General features: G+C 48.0%; 1 protein-coding gene across 1 annotated transcript in view; it reads left to right on the top strand.

Moving 5' to 3' along the window:
- MDGA1 (MAM domain containing glycosylphosphatidylinositol anchor 1) overlaps positions 1-18,169 on the top strand; it is a gene marked incomplete at both ends in the record, with an annotated part of 77,644 nt that overhangs the window by 32,255 nt on the left and 27,220 nt on the right. Inside the window, 2 exons of the mRNA XM_010293036.1 lie at positions 12,658-12,927; positions 16,262-16,413. Coding sequence (XP_010291338.1) covers positions 12,658-12,927; positions 16,262-16,413 — 422 coding nt within the window. The remainder of the gene's footprint in view (positions 1-12,657; positions 12,928-16,261; positions 16,414-18,169) is intronic.

Below are 18,169 nucleotides of genomic sequence, written 5' to 3'. Positions count from 1 at the left end.
ATTATACAATCAAGAAGGGTTGTCTCTAGCCATTCGCTGCAAAGTGTGTTTTCCAGCCCTTGATTCATTTTTATAGGCTTCTTGTCAGTTTTTTTTTCAACATCATTCTGGCAGTGTGGTCACCTGTATTAAATAGATTTTCAAAAACCATCTTACCGATGCAGATGCAGAGGTGATGCCCATCTCACAATAAGTTTACTAAGCTTTGGCTTAATCATTGAAGGATTTGGACATCTTTGGACTACAGAATTAAGCTGAAAGCTGATGTTCGCTGGGTTACATTGACTCAGGCTCCTCTTGGAGCTGTTGTCGCTTTCCTAACAAGAGTGATGCATTCTTTCCTCAACAGTTTTCCTTACAGACCTTTACATTATCCAAGATAAATTGAATGCAGTTACCATAAGCCTGTTCCATCAAGCAAACCAAGTTGTCCTGTGTGAGGTATCCCTCTAGTATGTTATTCACTCCTGCATATTTTGTGTCCTCTTCAGATGTTGGTATCTTATCCTGACACACACACTTAAGGATGGTGATTATCAGTTATTGCACATTAAAGCACTGCCTTTGTGTGGGACGGAAGGAAGCAAAGCACAAGCCACATCCCAGAGCTGTGCCAAAGTCTGTGACCAGTCACCTCAGCTGCAAATGGATGTAAGGTCATTCAGACATCAAAGGTGGTTATGTGTGATGTTGGCTACACAGCCTGAATGGAGGGCTCTGTAACTCATATGCTTTAGCTATGCCAACCTGCTGGCTGGATCTTTGACCTTGATGAAGGTGTGTAAGAGCATCGGTTTGAGAGGTTCATACGGGGTCTCACTAGAGAGGTCTTCCTAGAGAAGGTCTTCCCTCTCACTAGAGAAATCTTGGTGGTGCATGCACACATTTAAAATTCCTTTTTGAACTCTTTCAGTTAATGTGGTTTTAATCTGCTTAATGTGGGCTGCATTTGAATAGCATTACATCTTCAATTAATCTGCCGTGTGGAAGCAAGCCAGGATCTTTCCAGTGCCTGAGGATGTTATGACAAGATAGTTACTTTTCTTGTGGCTTTCTCAAACACTACTCAGTTTGTCTGCCAAGGACCCATAAAACTATATTAATCATAATTCATTTTTTAACTTGTAAAGTTGCATCCCACATTCATCTCCCATGAGTTTTTTTCTGGGATCAGTGAGGAATAAAAAAGTTTATTGCTGTTTGTTCTGAGGTCTCCCCTGCTTCCATCGACCCAGTTGGTTCCTGTTTGTATTCCCATAGGCAATACATGCATGGAGGGTATAGAATAATTTTTATCTCCTCTGGTGTTTGCAGGATGCTACCACAACCCACTCCCAAGGCCTGCCTAGATGAAGTTTTCCTCCATCTTTTCCTACTTTCTGTGACTTTTGTAAGGGTTGTATGATATGTTGTTAGTCTGTTAGCTGCCATTTTTGCACTGATGAATTCAGATCAGGCTGCACAGATCCAGCTAGTGTCTTACGAACAGGACATACAGAAGCCCGTCTTTCCATCACCTCTGGCTTTTATCACAGATTTAGCCACAGATATTCCCAGATTTAAGTCCACATGAGTTCTTTCCAGAGCTGTGCACAGAATTATACCCACTCTCTGCCCACGGCAGTGGGATGGCTCAGCAAACATTGCTGAAAATTGTTTAAAATGTCCTTTTCATCTGGGGTATCTGATTCTGGAAGGCATTATTATCTGTCTCGGGGAGGCTGAAAGGAGCACGACACCACGTTACAGTGTGTGCTGCCGCAACCCCTCAGGCTGGTAATTGCTGATGGACTGACTCAGGCCAGGATCCACGTTCAGATCGTGATGCAATGGGTGAGAATGAGGAAGGCAACAGCCTTACTTTTTGTGTCCCAGAAGAGTCGGGAATGTGAACAACAGAAATGTTATGGAACCACCTTCAGGCATTTATGTGTTGGACCAAAATGCAGACATCAGGAGAAGAAATGGAGTGTGTACTTCCCACTTGTTCTGCATATCGCCTTTGCTGCAGCCTAAGTCCTCCTCAGTCAACATGAAAAAGCGTCTCTGTGAGATGGGCATGTGCCCACGTTACAGGGATGCTGCTCCTCCAAATGGTTCCCGTGGTGCTGGCCCAGCTTGAGGTCAGCCACAGAAGCAGCCTGGAAAATCGAATGTCAGAGCAGATTTATCCCGTGAGCAGGGCTGTTAATAAATTTCTCTCTCCTGGTCCAAGTCCAGAGGAGATGGGACAGAGCCGATAGCCAGATGGGAAGTCGAGGGAGCAGGCTGCTCTCCTTGAACGATTGCCAGCTCTGCCACTGGCCTCCCTCCCGTGCCCTCTGCTGCAGAGGAGCCCCCGAGCCCCCGAGAGTGATTTCCAGGAGCCCCCAACACCTGCGGCCGTCAGAGGTGCCGGTGCTCTTCCTGACGCGGGGAAAGAGAAGAGCTGCAGGGCCGCACCCGCTTCAGCAGCGAGGCTGTTGTGCTGCTGCTTTGCTGGAAACACGAAGAGAGAAGACATGAGGTTTCCAGCGTGGGGGCGAGTCCTCCGTTGCTCGAGTCCATGCCCTTCTCTGAGACGAGCGGTGTCATCCAGGCCTGAAGAAATGGGACTGCCAAATCCTCTGCTCTCTCCATAGGTGGTTAGCAGTTTTGGGAATAAGGTGTAGGGAGACGATTCTCCGTAACCAGCAATCCGCTGAAGATACATTCATGAAAAGCTATGACAGTTACAGATATGACAGATAAAGCATTTTTTTTCATAATTCATTAATAGAGGAGGAGTTGGACACAGGCACTTATGAAATTCACACATTTTAAGTGCATGCAGGAAACAATGTGAAGGATGGAGGGGGAAGACAAGACTTTGAGATGGCAGAGATGGTGGCTATTTGGCTGCTGGCTTTTTGGAGCCGGTCACTATTCTGAAAGACCTCAGCCATTTCATCTGATGGACCGCCTGAACCTATCCTCATTTTTCCATCCTTTGCCCATGATTGATTTGATCTACCTTGATTCATCTGAAGATGATTATGACAATGATGAAGAGGTAACCATCCAGAGAGTGGCAGCAAAAATGCTTACAGTAAAAAAATGTTCTTGCCTCTCCTTTCTCTATGCTATATATACATTGATCCTGTGTTTTTTAAATTACATGCATTTCTTAAGTTCCTGTATGCACCACCCCCCTTGTTATATTAATTCTTATGGGAAAAAATGCTTCAATATCTGTTGACCTCAGCTGCTTCGTTTACGAGACTGAACGTTTGCCATAAATCTTTTAGTCTGAGCATCCTTTCAGCCTCTTTCTGAACAGTTACGTTCTCATTGTCGTCATCTTCCTCAGATGAATCAAGACCAATCAAGGGTGAAGGATGGAAAAATGGGGTAATGATGACAGTTAGCAGAGCAGGATATTAAACAATTGGCTGCAGAACTCTGAGGCAGGGGATAGAGAAGTGATGGAGAACTGGGTGTTGCTCTGTGCTGAGTTCTTCCTCCTTGGTCCAAATTCCCTTTTAGGCCTGAAAGAAAGGCTGAGGAAGAGACTGGTTTATATAGGGAAGCCTGGCCTCTTTCCACTCTGTAGATAAGTGGAGAACCACTGCATTAACTCTTCCTGGTCTAGCTTTGCCCCAGGCGCCTTTTTTGCTTACTAGCACAGAGAAAGAAAGAATTCAAAGTAAACATAATAAGGAGTGCTGGTTACTATTTGATTATCTTAATTGCCTTGGATGGCCCTCCTTCCCCTACCAAGCTCTTTCTGGTTTGGATGTCTCCCCTTTCCAGCTCTGATCCCACCACCCCATCATTAAAGCAGGTCTGATGATTTTTTTTAATCAACATTTCTGCTTTTGGCTATGCTGCCTCTTGCTTTGCCTGCCTGTTTGGAAAGCAGCTGTGGAGGGATCATCTAGTGCTCCCAATTTAGCTTTCAAATTGAAAACAGAAGGTGAGGTAATGCCGTAGCCCAGCTGTGAGCAGGAGGCTCTGACCACCTGTGGCCCTGACACTCATTGCATTTCTAAAGCAGGGACTCTTCTCCCTTGTGACAGGATTGCCGTTCTCGAAGGCGCTTTCTCCTGCAGCCTCCCTGCTCTTAGCTTTCAGCCCTCTTATCAAAAGGGTCTGAACACACGGAGGCGATTGAATTGCTCAGGCAGCTGCTGGTGGAACGGGAGCCTGCTGCTCTTGGATCGCTGCTCGGAGCCAGCAGTCACCTCTGCCTGGCAGCGGCTCTGGCTGTGGGTGGGACCCCCCACAGGAGACGAGGGGAAACCCAGTCAATTCCTTCTAGCCGGCAGCCGCACGCTCCGGCCGAGGGCCCTCGCAGTGGCACTGACTGGATGCTCTCTGGGGTCCAAAGATTTATCACCATACTTGCGAAGGGGATCCTGCAGGCTGGTGTCTGCCTGCCTTCCCGGGACAGCCCGGCTGCGGCGCGCAGCAGCTCGAACGCAGGAGGTGTCTCCTGTCCAAGAGCCCAAGAGCAGGGCGCGCTGCCCAAGCTTCAGGAGCGTGTTTCTGCCGACTCGGCTCACCAAGGAACTCGGTACACGAGGCCCCGTGAGGTCGGGGAGAGGTTCGGGCAGAGGGGTGGCACCGGCCCCTTCGGTGCAGGTGTCGTGCCAGCGCGTGCTCTGGTCTGCGCTCGCCCCGCGCAGCAGAGGCGCGAGGGCTGGGGTCGCCTGCGGCTCCCTGTGCGGGCACGGGAGGGCCAGGGGTTCCTGCCAGCCGAACCGCCCTCTGGAGGTGTCCCTTTGGCGGGAGGCGGCACTCCTAACGCGGGTGCCTCAGTGAAGAGCCTGAAGTTAGGTTGGATAAATTTGGGCTTTAAAGCCTTGTTCCAGCTAGCTCTAGGTTTGTCATCAAACCTGGTGGGGACGATCGGTCCTTTCTCAGTTATTCCAAATCCTTCTCAGGAACATGAAGGGACTATCCTAGGATGATGAACATCACCGATTTGATGTTTCCCCCTTTTTTTCCCCTTCTTTACACTGTGGATGGAAACACAGGGAATGCATTCTGCTGTGGTGGGCCAAGCAGCTCCGTTTCTGCTTGCAGGGTTGCAAACGGTACCTGTTGATCTCTGCCCCTGTGCCCTGCTTGTCTCTGCCAGGCACGTGAGGAGAGTCAGAGCTGTAGATTCAGGTTTCTCTTTTATTTTCTCCTTTTCCAAACTTTTTGCATGTGATTCCTCTGGCATTTAAAACTCTAGGACAGAGAAAACAGAATCTAAATAGGAACTAAAGCTGTGCTTCTGCCACCTGAAGAGCAGAGGAGGGAGAGAAAGGGGAATTGTAAAGATATATATACATACACACACGCACATCTAAAACGTCAGCACCATCTTGTCAAGGACTTTGGGAGAGGAGAACAGATCTAAAAATTCTGTCCTAGTATTTGTTGAGGTTGGGGATTACTGGGGATAGGACAGAGTTGATTACTATGACATAAAAACACCTATGGGGAGGACTTGCATGAGGCTTAAACTGCAGCAAGGGAATTGGGTTAGATGGTAAGAAAAACTAGTGATAAACTCTGAAGTAAGAGGAAAGATGTGGATTCTCTGCTTTGGAAGAAGAATCTCATTTGGTTCTTTTTTGTGGGTTGATTTTCTTTTTTCCCCCCTTAGTTTGCGCTGGCAACGAGTTGCTTTATTCCCAGAACTACCCAGCTGAGTAGCTCACCTATGAATTATTAAGTAGTAAGATAAGTGGTTCTCTGCCAAAAGTTAATGCGTATGGGATGCTTCTGGGGAAAGAGCATCATTGGCTGACTGTTAGTGAATGTTTGGATCTAAACTATTTATATGCTATTGGGAGCAGCATGTCACTGCCAGCCCAATTTGTTAAACAGAAGGATGTAATAACAGATGCATGGATGTGAGCTGACATCTTGTTATCTTCCAGAAGACAGAGGCAGAACCTGAGTGGAGAGTTGGTGGTCTGACAATGCTATGCATGGGAGGGCTCTCCTCTTGTGGGTATGTAGGTGGGCAGGAGAATCCCAGATCCACCCTTGCCATTATCCTGCTTTGCCATGCTATTACTAGCAAAATTGGCTGCGAGTTAGAGACAATATTTTCATGTTAGTCTGTGGCAAAAAAAAACCCAACATAGATTGGGGTTATTAGCATTGGTCTGGCAGTGATTGAAGGTATTAGCTCTGAAATGCCAGCGCTCTCACCCTCTTCATTTCTCTTGTGCATAACTTTGCTAATTGGGTGGTATGTGGGTGGGGGAGGATTATCAGCATGCATTTCACATACATATGTGTATGTGTCTTCTGTAGATACACCATCTTTTCCCACTTATCTTTTTCAATTAGGGGAGTGTACTGTTTTTAAACCAGGCACTTGAAGGTAAGTGAGGCATGGGAATGAGGTGGCTTTACAATGCAGGAGAATACTTGTCTCTGTAGTGTATTGTCAGGATGAATTAATTGGGCAGAGAGTCTGAGTGGAGTTCCAGCATGTCTGGGACAGATCTTTTTTGAGGAGGCATATAAGTGAGGCAGAAGGTCTGGAAATTCCCACCCAGGATGATTTCTTTAAGGCACTCTGTAAAGTGAGCTGGGGGTCTCGTGTATTAATCATCACAGCTCATCATGCAGAAGAGGAAATCCTTTAGTAAACCCCTCTTTATTAAAACAAGGTGAAGATTGGTTGATCTAATTGGCTTGGAAAGTTCAAAGAAGTGGAAAGCAGAAAAGCTGGGAGTGAATACATTTCATTTTCTCTTCTTTTAAAAGCAGTCAACTAGCACAGAACTGAGTCTTCTCTGCTCTAAGTCCCGCTTCTCTGGTCCCTGCACCCACTTGTCTAGCAGAAAATGTACTCAAACAAATTTGTTTTGTTTGAAATAACAATACTTGAAATTTGGCTTTCAAGCACTTCGCAAAAGATACACGTTTTATCTCTTTATATATGGGGAGGCTGAAGCACAAAGGCGAAAGGCATAGAAGATGAAAGGAAGAGATTCTGCCTTTTAGCCGAAATAGGTTGAGCATGCCTTCCTCCATCTCCCCTCTTCTGGCTACTCTATTATATCATCTTTCACAAACAAGCAAATGAGACTGGGCTTGTAAATATTAGTTGGGTATTTGTCTCCACATGGAAAACTGCTGGTGCCTAATGTGCCTTCTTGAGATGTGGGTGCTGTTGCAGGGAACGCAATTGCTCAGCTGTGATTTCCAAGCCTTGTGACAATAAGAGAGCTTCCTGCTTCCTTGGGTAGAGAGCTCTTGTCTCTCCTGGAGCTGAAACCACAGAGTTTTCAACCTGCCGTGAAAATAGGGATGCAGTATCTTTGATGCCTGTGACATCTTTATTACCCTGGATTATGGGACCACGGGCTGGATAAGGAAGGCACCCTTTGCTGGGATCGCTTTGGTTGTCTAGAGGAGGTTAGAGAAGACTGCATCCAGTATGACTGCAGATAGATACCTATCAGCATTTAAATGGATGCTGGATGGAGTCATAAAGATCTCGTAAGGCTCTAATAGCAGCCTGTGCTGATTTGCTTTCCAGAGAGAGAAATTACTGCCTGGTGTTGTTAGCCACTTTGGATAACAAACCACAGCTAATAATTGCAACTAACCACAAAACTGCAGTCTTTCATACCAAGTTATCTGTGTGTCCTTTGCAATGTTAATCCAGCAAGTGAGTGCTCAGTTAGCTCTCACCTGTGAATAAGGTGAAGCCTACAAGCAGGAGTCCCACTGGCGCTGTGATTGCGTGGCTGAGCTCGGAGGGAGTCATTCAGCAGAGTGGGATGAGAGCTGCTGAAGATAGAGCTGCTCTCTAATCTAGCAAGACTTGCTATTTTCATCATTTGTATTACGCGTTGCACTTTCTAGATTTAAATAAACATGTAAATGGTGACTGACTCTGGAGGGTAGAGTAGAGGGTGTTTGTCACAGGGGAGGAAGCCTGGGCTAAGGACTGAAGTGTGGGTCAGGATACAGGACTCCTGCGCCGCTTCTGCCTGATGCCGCCGGTTCACGTGGCCTTGGGCAAGCCGTCGTTCTGCTTGCGCCTCTTTTTCCACCTGGACATTGCTGCGCCGTGGTGCTCTGTGCAGCAGAGGGAGCGTTGTGGGAAGCAAATCCCTGTAGAAAAAGGAGAGTGCAACAGCCCATGGTAGCCGCATAGTCCAGCAGTACGATGCGGGCAGCCGACCAGCTACAGAGATGGCTGTTGTTAGCCCCTGGTCAGGGTGGCTACAGCGGGGAAAGGGCCGCCTATGAGTCAGAAAGCAGGTTATGAGTGAGCTCCTCAGTTCTGACAGACAGCCGTTTTTAAAAATGAGCCAGTATTTGGGAATTGACCAGGATGTGCTGTTCACAGACCTCAAGCTACGGTGGGAAAGCAGACTTTGCATGTGTCTTGCATAGTAGTCTTGTGCTGTGGTGTCTAGGATTTTTGACCTTCTCAATTCTTGCCTGAGTTCTTAATGCCAAGTCTGTTCACTCAGTGTTCCCCTGTTCTGCAGATGCTGGTTTGTGTTTAAGCTTGTCACTGATTTCTGTGCATCAGTCCACTCCAATATGAGCCTTTCTTTGCCTTTCATCCATATCAGATTGAGCAGCCTCATGAAAACATCCCCAATTTTTCAAGTGAAAAAAATTTTTTTTCACTTTTTTGTTTTTTTCTGTATTTACCCCACAAGTGAAAAACTTTCCATAGTACATCACTGCCATCTGGGATGTTCTGACTGCATTGTTGGTGAAGAAACATCTCTGCCTTCTGGAGGCATCTGAATTTGATAGGAACCTGCAGCAATCAGACAGCATCACAGGGATCACTGAGTACCCCTTCTTGAGCTGCACCCCAGCACGACAGCACAGTAAGAGTGCAAGGAGACTGTGGTCTCTCCTGCAAGCGGGCTCTTGTAAGGAAGAGCTTCCTCAAGGCTAAAATAAAAACAGACTTAAAACAAATACTTACAGACTTGACCACAGCTCAACAGCTTGTGCACTTCTCACTCCTCTAGCAGGAAAAGCATTTCAGTCCTGGTTATTTCCAGTGAAACCAAGAAATTAGGAGGTTATTGGGGCACAAAGCAACACCCCTTGACACTTGACGTTTCTCTGTTACGCTTCCCTCGCGCTTGCCCCTCATCATCGTGAGCACCATGATGGCTTAGCAACCCTTCAGCACAGAGCATCTGCTCTGGCTCACAGCAAGGGAGCTGCCTACAAGCCTGGCTTTGCTTTAGAGTGCCTGGCACGCTGGAGTAGGTTGCCTGTTCAGCTGACTCGATTTGCTCCTAACGAGCAGGTGAGTGATTATGTTTTCTCCTGTTGCGCAATAATTCTGCTGCAAAGGCAGGCTGCCCTGCCTTGTGTTCTCTGCAGCTGCATCTTAACAAGGTTGCTGGAGGAGCCTTGCTCCTTCATCGCTGCCCAGAACGGGCACTCCTCCTGCCAGCTAGCTCTTCTAGAGTTAAGCTGTGTGCTTAGAGAAAACAATAATTGTCTATATTTGTTTGCTGTGTTTCTTACCAGGGGATCCCGAAGCCCCTCTGTGTGCAGAGAGGTTTTCTAACCTCCTCCTTGAAGCGTAGCAACCTGCCGCCTGCACCCTGGCTGCTGCGTAAAAGTGCACTTCAGCTGCATGCGCTGGAGTTCAGGGGAGACACGGAAAGGCATCTGAGGAGCTTCTGGGCAAGGAAATTCTTTGGAACTGGGCTAAAAACTGGGGCTGGTACCCAAGCTCTCGAAAAAGCACCATGGCAGCTTGGTGAGCCAGGTTGGCCAGGTAATGCTGTACTGAGCAGAACAGCCCCCTTAGAGCCAGCAGGATGCTGCTTCCCTGAGGGCTTTAGAGGCACCTGGAAATCCGTTATCATTTCCTGCAGCTCCCTAAAGGTGTCTGCACGGGAGTCATGTTGGAGGTCTCTGCTCCGAGACAGTCACCATCTTGGGTGTACCTGAGCTGTTCGGTTCGCAGTTCGAGGGAGTAGCAAGACCGGCTCATTTAAACAAGCTTTCATTTGCGTTTAAGCCAGGGATGAGAAAAGGCTGTGTCGTTATCTGCTAGGATTTGCAGTCTGAATCCCTGCCTTGGTGGTGGTCTCCCTTTTGTGTATAACCTACATGAACAAGTGTGGGCTGCCCAGTAGGTGTTGGGGGCCAGAGCTGGCTCTGTAATTTCTGTTGACATTTTTTTTGCTTTCATACCCACGGGCAGCCTTCGGCAACAGCTGCCCCTTGCCGTAGTACTGCAAGCATCCTTTGCAGTGATGGGGTGACCTGCGCTCTCTCCAGAGAACCCAGGGGCTCCAGGACTACCTGCAGAGTTAATGCTTGTTGGGTGTTTCCTAGTGCCAGAGACAGGAGGAGAAAATGTGGTCAATTTTTACTGTATAAGCACTTTCAGACATTCCCTTCGCAAAGTGATAACATAGGCCCAGAGCCTGCCCCACTGCAAATCAAGTAAATCCCATTTCCCAGCTGAAGAAGATTAAATATCTGCTGCATCCTTGGCTGCCCTCCTGTTCCTGTGACCCAAGGAAGCATCTGGATTGTCCCAGCCGTGCTCCTCTGTGACCCTTTTCCAGCCCCAGACGCTCGCTCAGTGAGGCTCAGGGGGCCCTTTCCTTGCAGTGTGTGTCCTTGCAGGGCACTTTGTCCTCTTTCAGACCTTTTCTCTTCCTCTGTCCCAGCTCCGGACATGGGCGCTGCTTGATGCAGCGAGGGAAGCTGCTCTCCCACCCCTCTGTTCTCCTCCTCATAAGATGGATTGCTTTGAGTACATCTGGAGCTGCCGTGCCATCTTTTTTTAACTCTTCCTTTCTCTTTTCTCTCCCCTTTTTACTCCCTGCCCCCCCCCTTTACATCACCAGCTGGCCTTGATTATAATGTGAGACCCCACTGGCTTCAATTAGGGAGCAGATGTGACCCAAGAAATGGGATAGCAGCTAGGGATGGCGATGACACATTCATGGCACTAGGTCTAATCAAACAACTTCTCACATTATTCTCACCGCGAGGTGGGAGACGTGCGAGCCAAAGGCAAGTCAGCGCTTGGAGCACCCGCAGAGACACACTGCTCGCAAAGCCATCCGTAATGAGCTGACCATGCCACTCGGCACGGCAACGTGAACTCAGTCAAGGGCTGCTTTTAATCTACTTCAGTGCAGCGAAGGGCCCAGAGGCTGAGAGCTGAGAATGGGTACGGAGAAAACAATCATCAGCCACTGTCAAACCAGGGCTCACTGCCGGGGGGGTGGTCGCAGGCCGCCTGTGTACCCTGGGAGAGGGGACGCTGTGCGTGCAGGCCTATGGGGTGGTGCGTGCACCACCTTCATCTGTGGTGAAGATGGAGATGTCACTAGTATTCCAGAGCTGTGGGTGGGTCTTGCTGGAGTTAGGCTGCGGGAAGGGAGAGACTGGTGTGCTGGAGCCCTCCGGGCACGGCTGTGTTCAGGGCAGCAGGGACGCTGTGTGACCCGGGGTTCCTGGTGGAGCTGTGTCTGCGGCCCTGTAGATGCTGTGTGTTGCAGGGTTTGGGGCATGGCTGTGCTTGGCAGCGCTGCAGACCTTTAGAGGAGGCAGGTGCTTTGTAGATCCGTAGTGCCTCGAAGTTGTCTGTGGAAGAGCAGGGGCTTTTGAACCTGGAGGAGATGAGTTGTGATTGTGCTGGAGCTGCTACAAAACTGTTCTCCCTCTTCTACATTCAGGCTAAAAGCTGTTTTGTGTTCAGAAACCCTTTCTCATTTTAGAGGGAGAGCTTCTGGTTATTCCCATGAGGTAGTGTTTTAATTAGGAGTTTATTGCAAGTGAAACATGTCCATCAGATGGCTCTGGAGACTGAAATCCTCTGCCATCACATTAAATAAGGGGTAACCCAAACAATACCAATCCAGACTCTCTCCTTGCTCTGCCTCAGCTATGCCCAAATCATGAGGTTCCTGTTAATTTTTAGAAATGCTGAAGAGCAAGACTTAGTAGCCTCCCTTTGCTAAGGAGGTGGCCACACGTCACCGTTCTCACACTACTGGCAGAGAAGCTGATATGCAGAGGTGTGACTCACCTCTCAAAATTGGGGAATTGATGCCAGAGATAAAAATAGGACCGAAGATCCCTGTAGCCAGTCCCTGACATGTTGTATTGATGTATTTGGGAGAGGCCCCTTCACACCCCTTGAGGTCTGTGCTCAGTGGGGACAGCCAGTGTGTATCCCTCCCTCTGAACATGGTGTCCCTGAATACCTTGTCAGACGTTGACCAAAAGAAGACGAATGTAACAGCTTGGGAGCATACCTGCCTGCTCAGAGAGTGCAGTTTATGTTGGGCATGAGGACTATGGTTATTCTGATTAAGATCCAAGGGTTAAATTTAAGCTGTGGCGCTCAGCTGCTGGAGTTGCACTTCCCCCATGGACGAGCAGGGTTGGCAGCTTCTCCAGGCAGTGTCTCACTGTGGGATGAGTGCTTGATAAAGGCCACCTCTACCTAATGGGAGGGAGGTGGCCCCAGCCCAGTCAGAAGGGGTTGTCAGATGACTACCGCTTCTTTTGGTTTGATGAAGCCTGGCTCCCACTAGAAAATAAATATCCTTTTGGAAATCATAGGTGTTTGTCTCCCCAGAGGCACTACCGGGGTGACTGTGCTGAGCAAGACGGCTGTTCCCTGATGGTGTCCCGTCTGTTGCTCTGTTCGGTCTCCAGTCCCCCCTGTGGTGGAGCCGGCCTTCCAGGACGTGCGCCAGGGTGTGGGGCGCAGCGTCACTCTGCGCTGCACCATGCTGAAGGGCAGCCCCATGAAGGTGGCCACCTCCGTCTGGCGCTTCAACGGGACCCTTCTGGCGCAGCCCCTGGCAGACCAGCAGGACTACTCGGACCTGAAGGTGGACAGTGTCAGCCGGGAGACCAGCGGTAGCTACGAGTGCAGCATTTCCAATGATGTGGGGGTCTCCACCTGCCTCTTCCAGGTGTCTGGTAAGTCACAGAGTGCACGTGGGAGTGAGATGTTGGATGGGGTCACGGAGGAGGGAAGCTCGCTCCCAATAAGCTGGGGCCAGTACAAACAACATCTACTGCATCCTCTGTGCACAGCATTGTGTTCAAAAGGGACTTTCCATAAGCCAACAAGGAGATTTGCCTCCATCATTCAGGCAGTCCTTCAAGTCTGTGGTGGACCTGGGGCAGTCAGTGGCAGCCACTGGTACATTTTAGCAGTGTTTGACCACTTGCCTGAAAGATACAGGACTTAAACTCGAGGCTGTCATCAGCTTTCGAGCTTGGACAACCTGTATCATAGGTGGAGTGAAAGGCTTTACATCCTCCTCAGCAGCCTTCAAAACCATCTAAGTTCCCCTTTAAAAACAAACAAACGAACAAAAACTGTATTATATATTCCTGTACCTTCCCTATGTCTCCTGGTTGTCTTTGTGTCACGATGCCTGCTAGGACAAACATGATCTGGGAATGGATACCGGTACTTGGGGTATTTGCTGCTCATAGTTTTCTGTGAATCCAGCAGGCACAGGACTCCTCTCCAGCACCTGCAACTGCAAAGAGGGATGGCAGAGTTATAGCATCTAAAACCACATATCTGACCCAACCTCTCCAGCTGATCATTAAATCTGCTTTTCCCATGACCCCAGAATTGACTTGGGCACCAGTTTCTAGACAAGCTCTCTGATGAAGTTGCCTTAATAAGCAGTAAATTCAGCCAAAATACTGGGTTTTCAGTCCAGGGCCAATTTATAATACTTTTCAAGTCAGGGCTGAACAAATGAGAATAAATAACACCCAGAGAGGACTGATTTTGAAGCAGATCTTTCCCAGGGTTTGGAAGAGCTCAGGTATGCTGTAACTCTGAGATGCTCTTGGAATAGGGAAGCCCAAACCACTTCTCCTGTTTGGGCTCCTTTTCAGGACCTTGCTGTCACCCCTTGGGATCTCCTGTAATTTGTCTGGCAGTGGATTTTGCTTAGGGTCTCTCTACCCTTTCTTCATATGCTTGCAACTGTCACATCACTAACTAGATGATGGCAAACCATATCCCACTATGAGCCACCACGGCAAACTTTGTCCCTAGCAAGGTTGGGAATGCTCCCAGGATCTGAGTTTCTTGTTGGAAGTAGTAACAAATACATATTGCCACCCAGTGTGCCATACTGTGCCCCATGAGATAAAATCCCCTCAGCAGAAAGCAACATTCATCCCTGGAGAGTACTCATCAGGAAAGCAACAAGCGTTTATTTTCCTGCATCCCTTCTCTGTTTCCAAGGCACTGATGGTGGCTTTTCAGCTCGAGGCATCTCTGTCTGTCTCCTGGACAGCTGCAAATCAATTAGACATTCTGAACCTGTCAAGCAACCTAAAAAATAATCTGATGGCTAGACTGCTCCACTTGGACTCAAGACCACTGGAGTTTTAACTCCCATGGGCCACCGCCTTCCTGAGTAGAGCGGGGGAATGGCATAGTCTCTTTTTTTTCCTGTTTCTTTGTGAAGGAAGGACAATAAAGCTTCCTATCTGACAGGGAGGCAATGACTCATTTGTGACTGTGAGGTGTTCACATATTCTGGAAACAGAATACATAAACCTGCCCAGGATGGGATTACCTTCTTCTATGGATGGGAGATTAGCTTTCTGAGATGTTTTGGAAGGATAGCAAGACATCCAACCCACTCCCCTTGAGCAAGTTCTCAAGGCAGCCCATACTGATCAACACCTGCTCTCCTACTAGCTACAGGCACAGAAAAGCCCTGAAAGATGGAGTGAATAGCCTTCTCCCATCAGCTGTAAGCAAAAGACAAAACTTTCCAGCAATGGTAAAAGTTTCCAGAAAGAAGTTCCAAAAGTATTTTGATGTGCTGCATTTCCATTAGAAGGCACTTTTTTTTGAGCTTCCATTTCCATCTTGGAGTCAATTAATAAGGAATTAATATCATGCAAGATGACGATTATCATCAGTTCTGATTTTATTTCAGAATCCATTATGAAGCTTGACTTCCACAGTCAATACAAGTTGAATAAACAGCAATTAGTCTCTGAGGTGGTTCTGAACTTCTTGCTTGTGCAAAAATTCAAGTCAATAAAAATAATAAGAAAAAAAGGACTTGGAAATAAACATCAATATTATCCATCTGAGTTCATAAAAAATAAACATTGAATCATTTTGAGCCCAATTACAACCACACAGAATGGCAGGGCTTGTGATTCAAGCGGAAAGGTGCAGCAGACTGCCTGGGGAGATGGTGTTTATGTCTGTTCTGCTCTCCAGCATCCCTTGCTGCCCAAGCATATTTCTGGTCTGTGCAGGTCCAGATTGGACCTGAACCCAGAAATGAGAGTTTTGGTTCAGGTCCAGCTCCTGCCTGGCCCAGGACAGGACTGGCCAAAAATTGAAGTGCACAGGGTGACATGAAGTGATTTCAAATAGGGCAAAACCAGTTGTGGGTAAGACTTCGATTTGCTTCTGGGCCCTGTGCCTTAGTCCAGTAGCTGCGGGGCTGCACGGCTGAAACCTTCAAATCCTGTTTATTAGTGGTTCAGGACAGCAGCGGCTGGAGAAATGATGGGAAATCCCTTCTTCTCTGAACCATCCAGTTTCTCCATGGTACATTGTTTCTCCTGTGTTTCCCTTCCTCCTGCTGCCCTCTGTTTTTAAGGGGAGACGTGGGTTTAGAAAAGACATCTCTGCCCCTGCAAAAGCTCCCGTGGTTTTTACCCAGGCTGAGGTCAGCATCCCCTTTGCTGCTGAGTTGACTGTCATGTTACAAAGAGGCTGGAGCACTGTGTTGCCAAGGCAGGGGAGATGCAGAAGGAGCAAGGTCTCCCTTTTGATGCCATGGTCCCTGTGTGATAAATAACACTTTTCCTATGACCTACTGGCCAAATGATTGTTCCTCAGGGTTTGTTAGCAGGCGACTCCGTAAAGTAGCAGATGAAACAGGAGAAATGCCAGTTTAAAGCTGTTGCCTCAATCTAAAGTACAAAGCAAGATAGAAAAGATTAAAGCTGGTTCCAGCTGGAGAACTGAAGCTGTTCCCACCTTCTCTAGTGTCAGTCATGCCCCACTGGTGTTGCAGGGCTGCTAAACCTCCCAGTATTTCAGGCTGTGAAAGCGGTAGTGATACACAGAAAATGATGGCACGTCAGTGCAACACCAGCCACAATAGTAAAGGTGTCCGTCATGTCAAAGGCAAGTGAGCTGGGTAAGTGGAGCTGTTCCACTCTGAGCACATCTCTTTGTAATTTATGTTCCCCTTGATCCCACTCTTTTACTTTCCTCCCTCTTTTTTTTTCCGCCCCCCTCCAGCAAAAGCTTACAGCCCAGAGTTTTACTATGACACTCCCAACCCCACCTTGAGCCAGAAGCAATCCAAGAATTACTCTTACGTCTTGCAGTGGACACAGAAGGAACCCGATGCTGTGGATCCCATCCTCAAGTACCGCCTGGAAGTCCGACAGGTAAGGTCTGCTTTTCCGGAGCCTCAGCGCGTGCCCTGGGGAAGAGGACCTCTCAGGAGGCCGTTACATCAATGTCTCCTTGCCCATTAAGAGCTGAAGGTGATGAAATTGCCAGACCCTGGTGGTCTTACATGTTCCCCCACCGAAAGGAAGAGATGGGCCGAGTGCGCAACTCGGCGTTCGTTTTTACGCCTGGTGTTGGGTACAATCGAGGGCTTTTAAAGCCCTGCTGCCTCCCATCAGGCTGTTCATGCTCAGTGTTTTGAGTGGGGTTTTAATGTGAACAAAACCCCATGGCCATTAGTAGGTATTGTAGATTTTATAGGCCAAAGACTCCAGTGAGTGGCATTCCAACCTCCTCACTCGTCTGAAATAAAGGGAACAAGCTGAAGAGCTCTCCAGGCAGGAACTGCAGGAAAAAGTCATCGGCTGTTTGTGTTGCAGAAGGGCTTTCATACTGTCACAGTAATGAAGCTATTTGGACTATATAAACTCTGCAGGGGAAGAGAAGTGGGTTTCGAGGTTTCTGAGTCTGAAGAAAAATCATACCAGGGTGGGGGGGCAGAGAAATGAGGGAAATCTGAAGAGATCATTAGTTGGAGAAGGCTAAGGTAGAGAGTCTGATGTTTTTAAAAAGCACATAAACCTAGCAGGACTGCCAGGTATTTTAATCCACGCTCAGCAAAGTGCCTGTGTTCAACATTTTTGGGGACACTTAAAATTGGTGGTTCTTGCCATTCAGTGGTAGCTTGGAAGCAAATGCATTTTCCAAGGAAAAGTTTGTTTACTGTAGATAGAAAACAAAATAATTAAAAAGATTCAAGTGTCTCTTTCCTCTAGCTCTGCACAGTAGGCTCCAGTTTTATGTCTCCGTTTGATTGTGAGCTCTCTGGGGTGGGACAGCCTTTGTTTGTTACTCAAACCATGCGGAGCACATTGTCAGTACTTAATAATAATACAGGACACAGGGGAGCCTCTAATAATGAAGGCAGTTTGTCATAGTACCCCTTCTCTCTTAGCTGATTTTTGCTATTATCAGCACTGCAACTCGATGAACTAATTTGTGATTTTTATCCTTCCCCAGTGATGTTGAGGTTTTTTCCCTTTTGCACAGTGCCTAGAAGTAATCTTGGATCTTCCTCGTTGAGCTCCTACTGAAAGGGATCAAGAAAAGGGAAAAAACCCACATATCTGCTTTAAGTTATGACATGAAGGAAGCTGAGTGCCTGTGCAAATTTACCCACCTCCACCTCCCGTTTTGTTCTTACCGCATCGGTTACTGCTGTTCGTGTTTCTTTTGCAGCATCACCACAGAGCTGTGACTATCGAGTGGTGTGTTTGCGAGGAGTGTTGTACCATGGCCCTGCTGTAGCCCAGTCTCATGCATGGGCAGTGTCTTAGAAATGGCTACAGGCGCCATTGTGGTGGCCTGGGTCTGAGTAAGGGAGGGCAGAGAGAGAAGGAAGCAGATGAGTTTTGTTCCCGCTTCTGTCAAGCACAAGCAGGACACGCTCTGGAAAAGGCTTTCACGGTATTGCCTCCTCCTGGCCCTCCTCCTCCGATGACGACACTTGCATTTCGTGGTGAGGTCTCTGCCTCCCTGTGCCAGACTGAGGTCTCACTGAGCCCTTTCCATTTCCTTGTCCCAGAGGATCACATCCCCTCTACTCTCCAACCTGCCACTTCCCAGAGCTGCCTCCGTGCTCCTGTCTTGCCCTCTTGGCATTTTCCCTGTGATACCTCACTTGGGCTCCAA

Source organism: Phaethon lepturus, unplaced genomic scaffold (genome assembly GCF_000687285.1).
Source record: "Phaethon lepturus isolate BGI_N335 unplaced genomic scaffold, ASM68728v1 scaffold11768, whole genome shotgun sequence".
Taxonomy (NCBI): domain Eukaryota; kingdom Metazoa; phylum Chordata; class Aves; order Phaethontiformes; family Phaethontidae; genus Phaethon; species Phaethon lepturus.
Note: the sequence above shows the minus strand (reverse complement) of the source record. Positions and strands in the feature narration are given on the sequence as shown.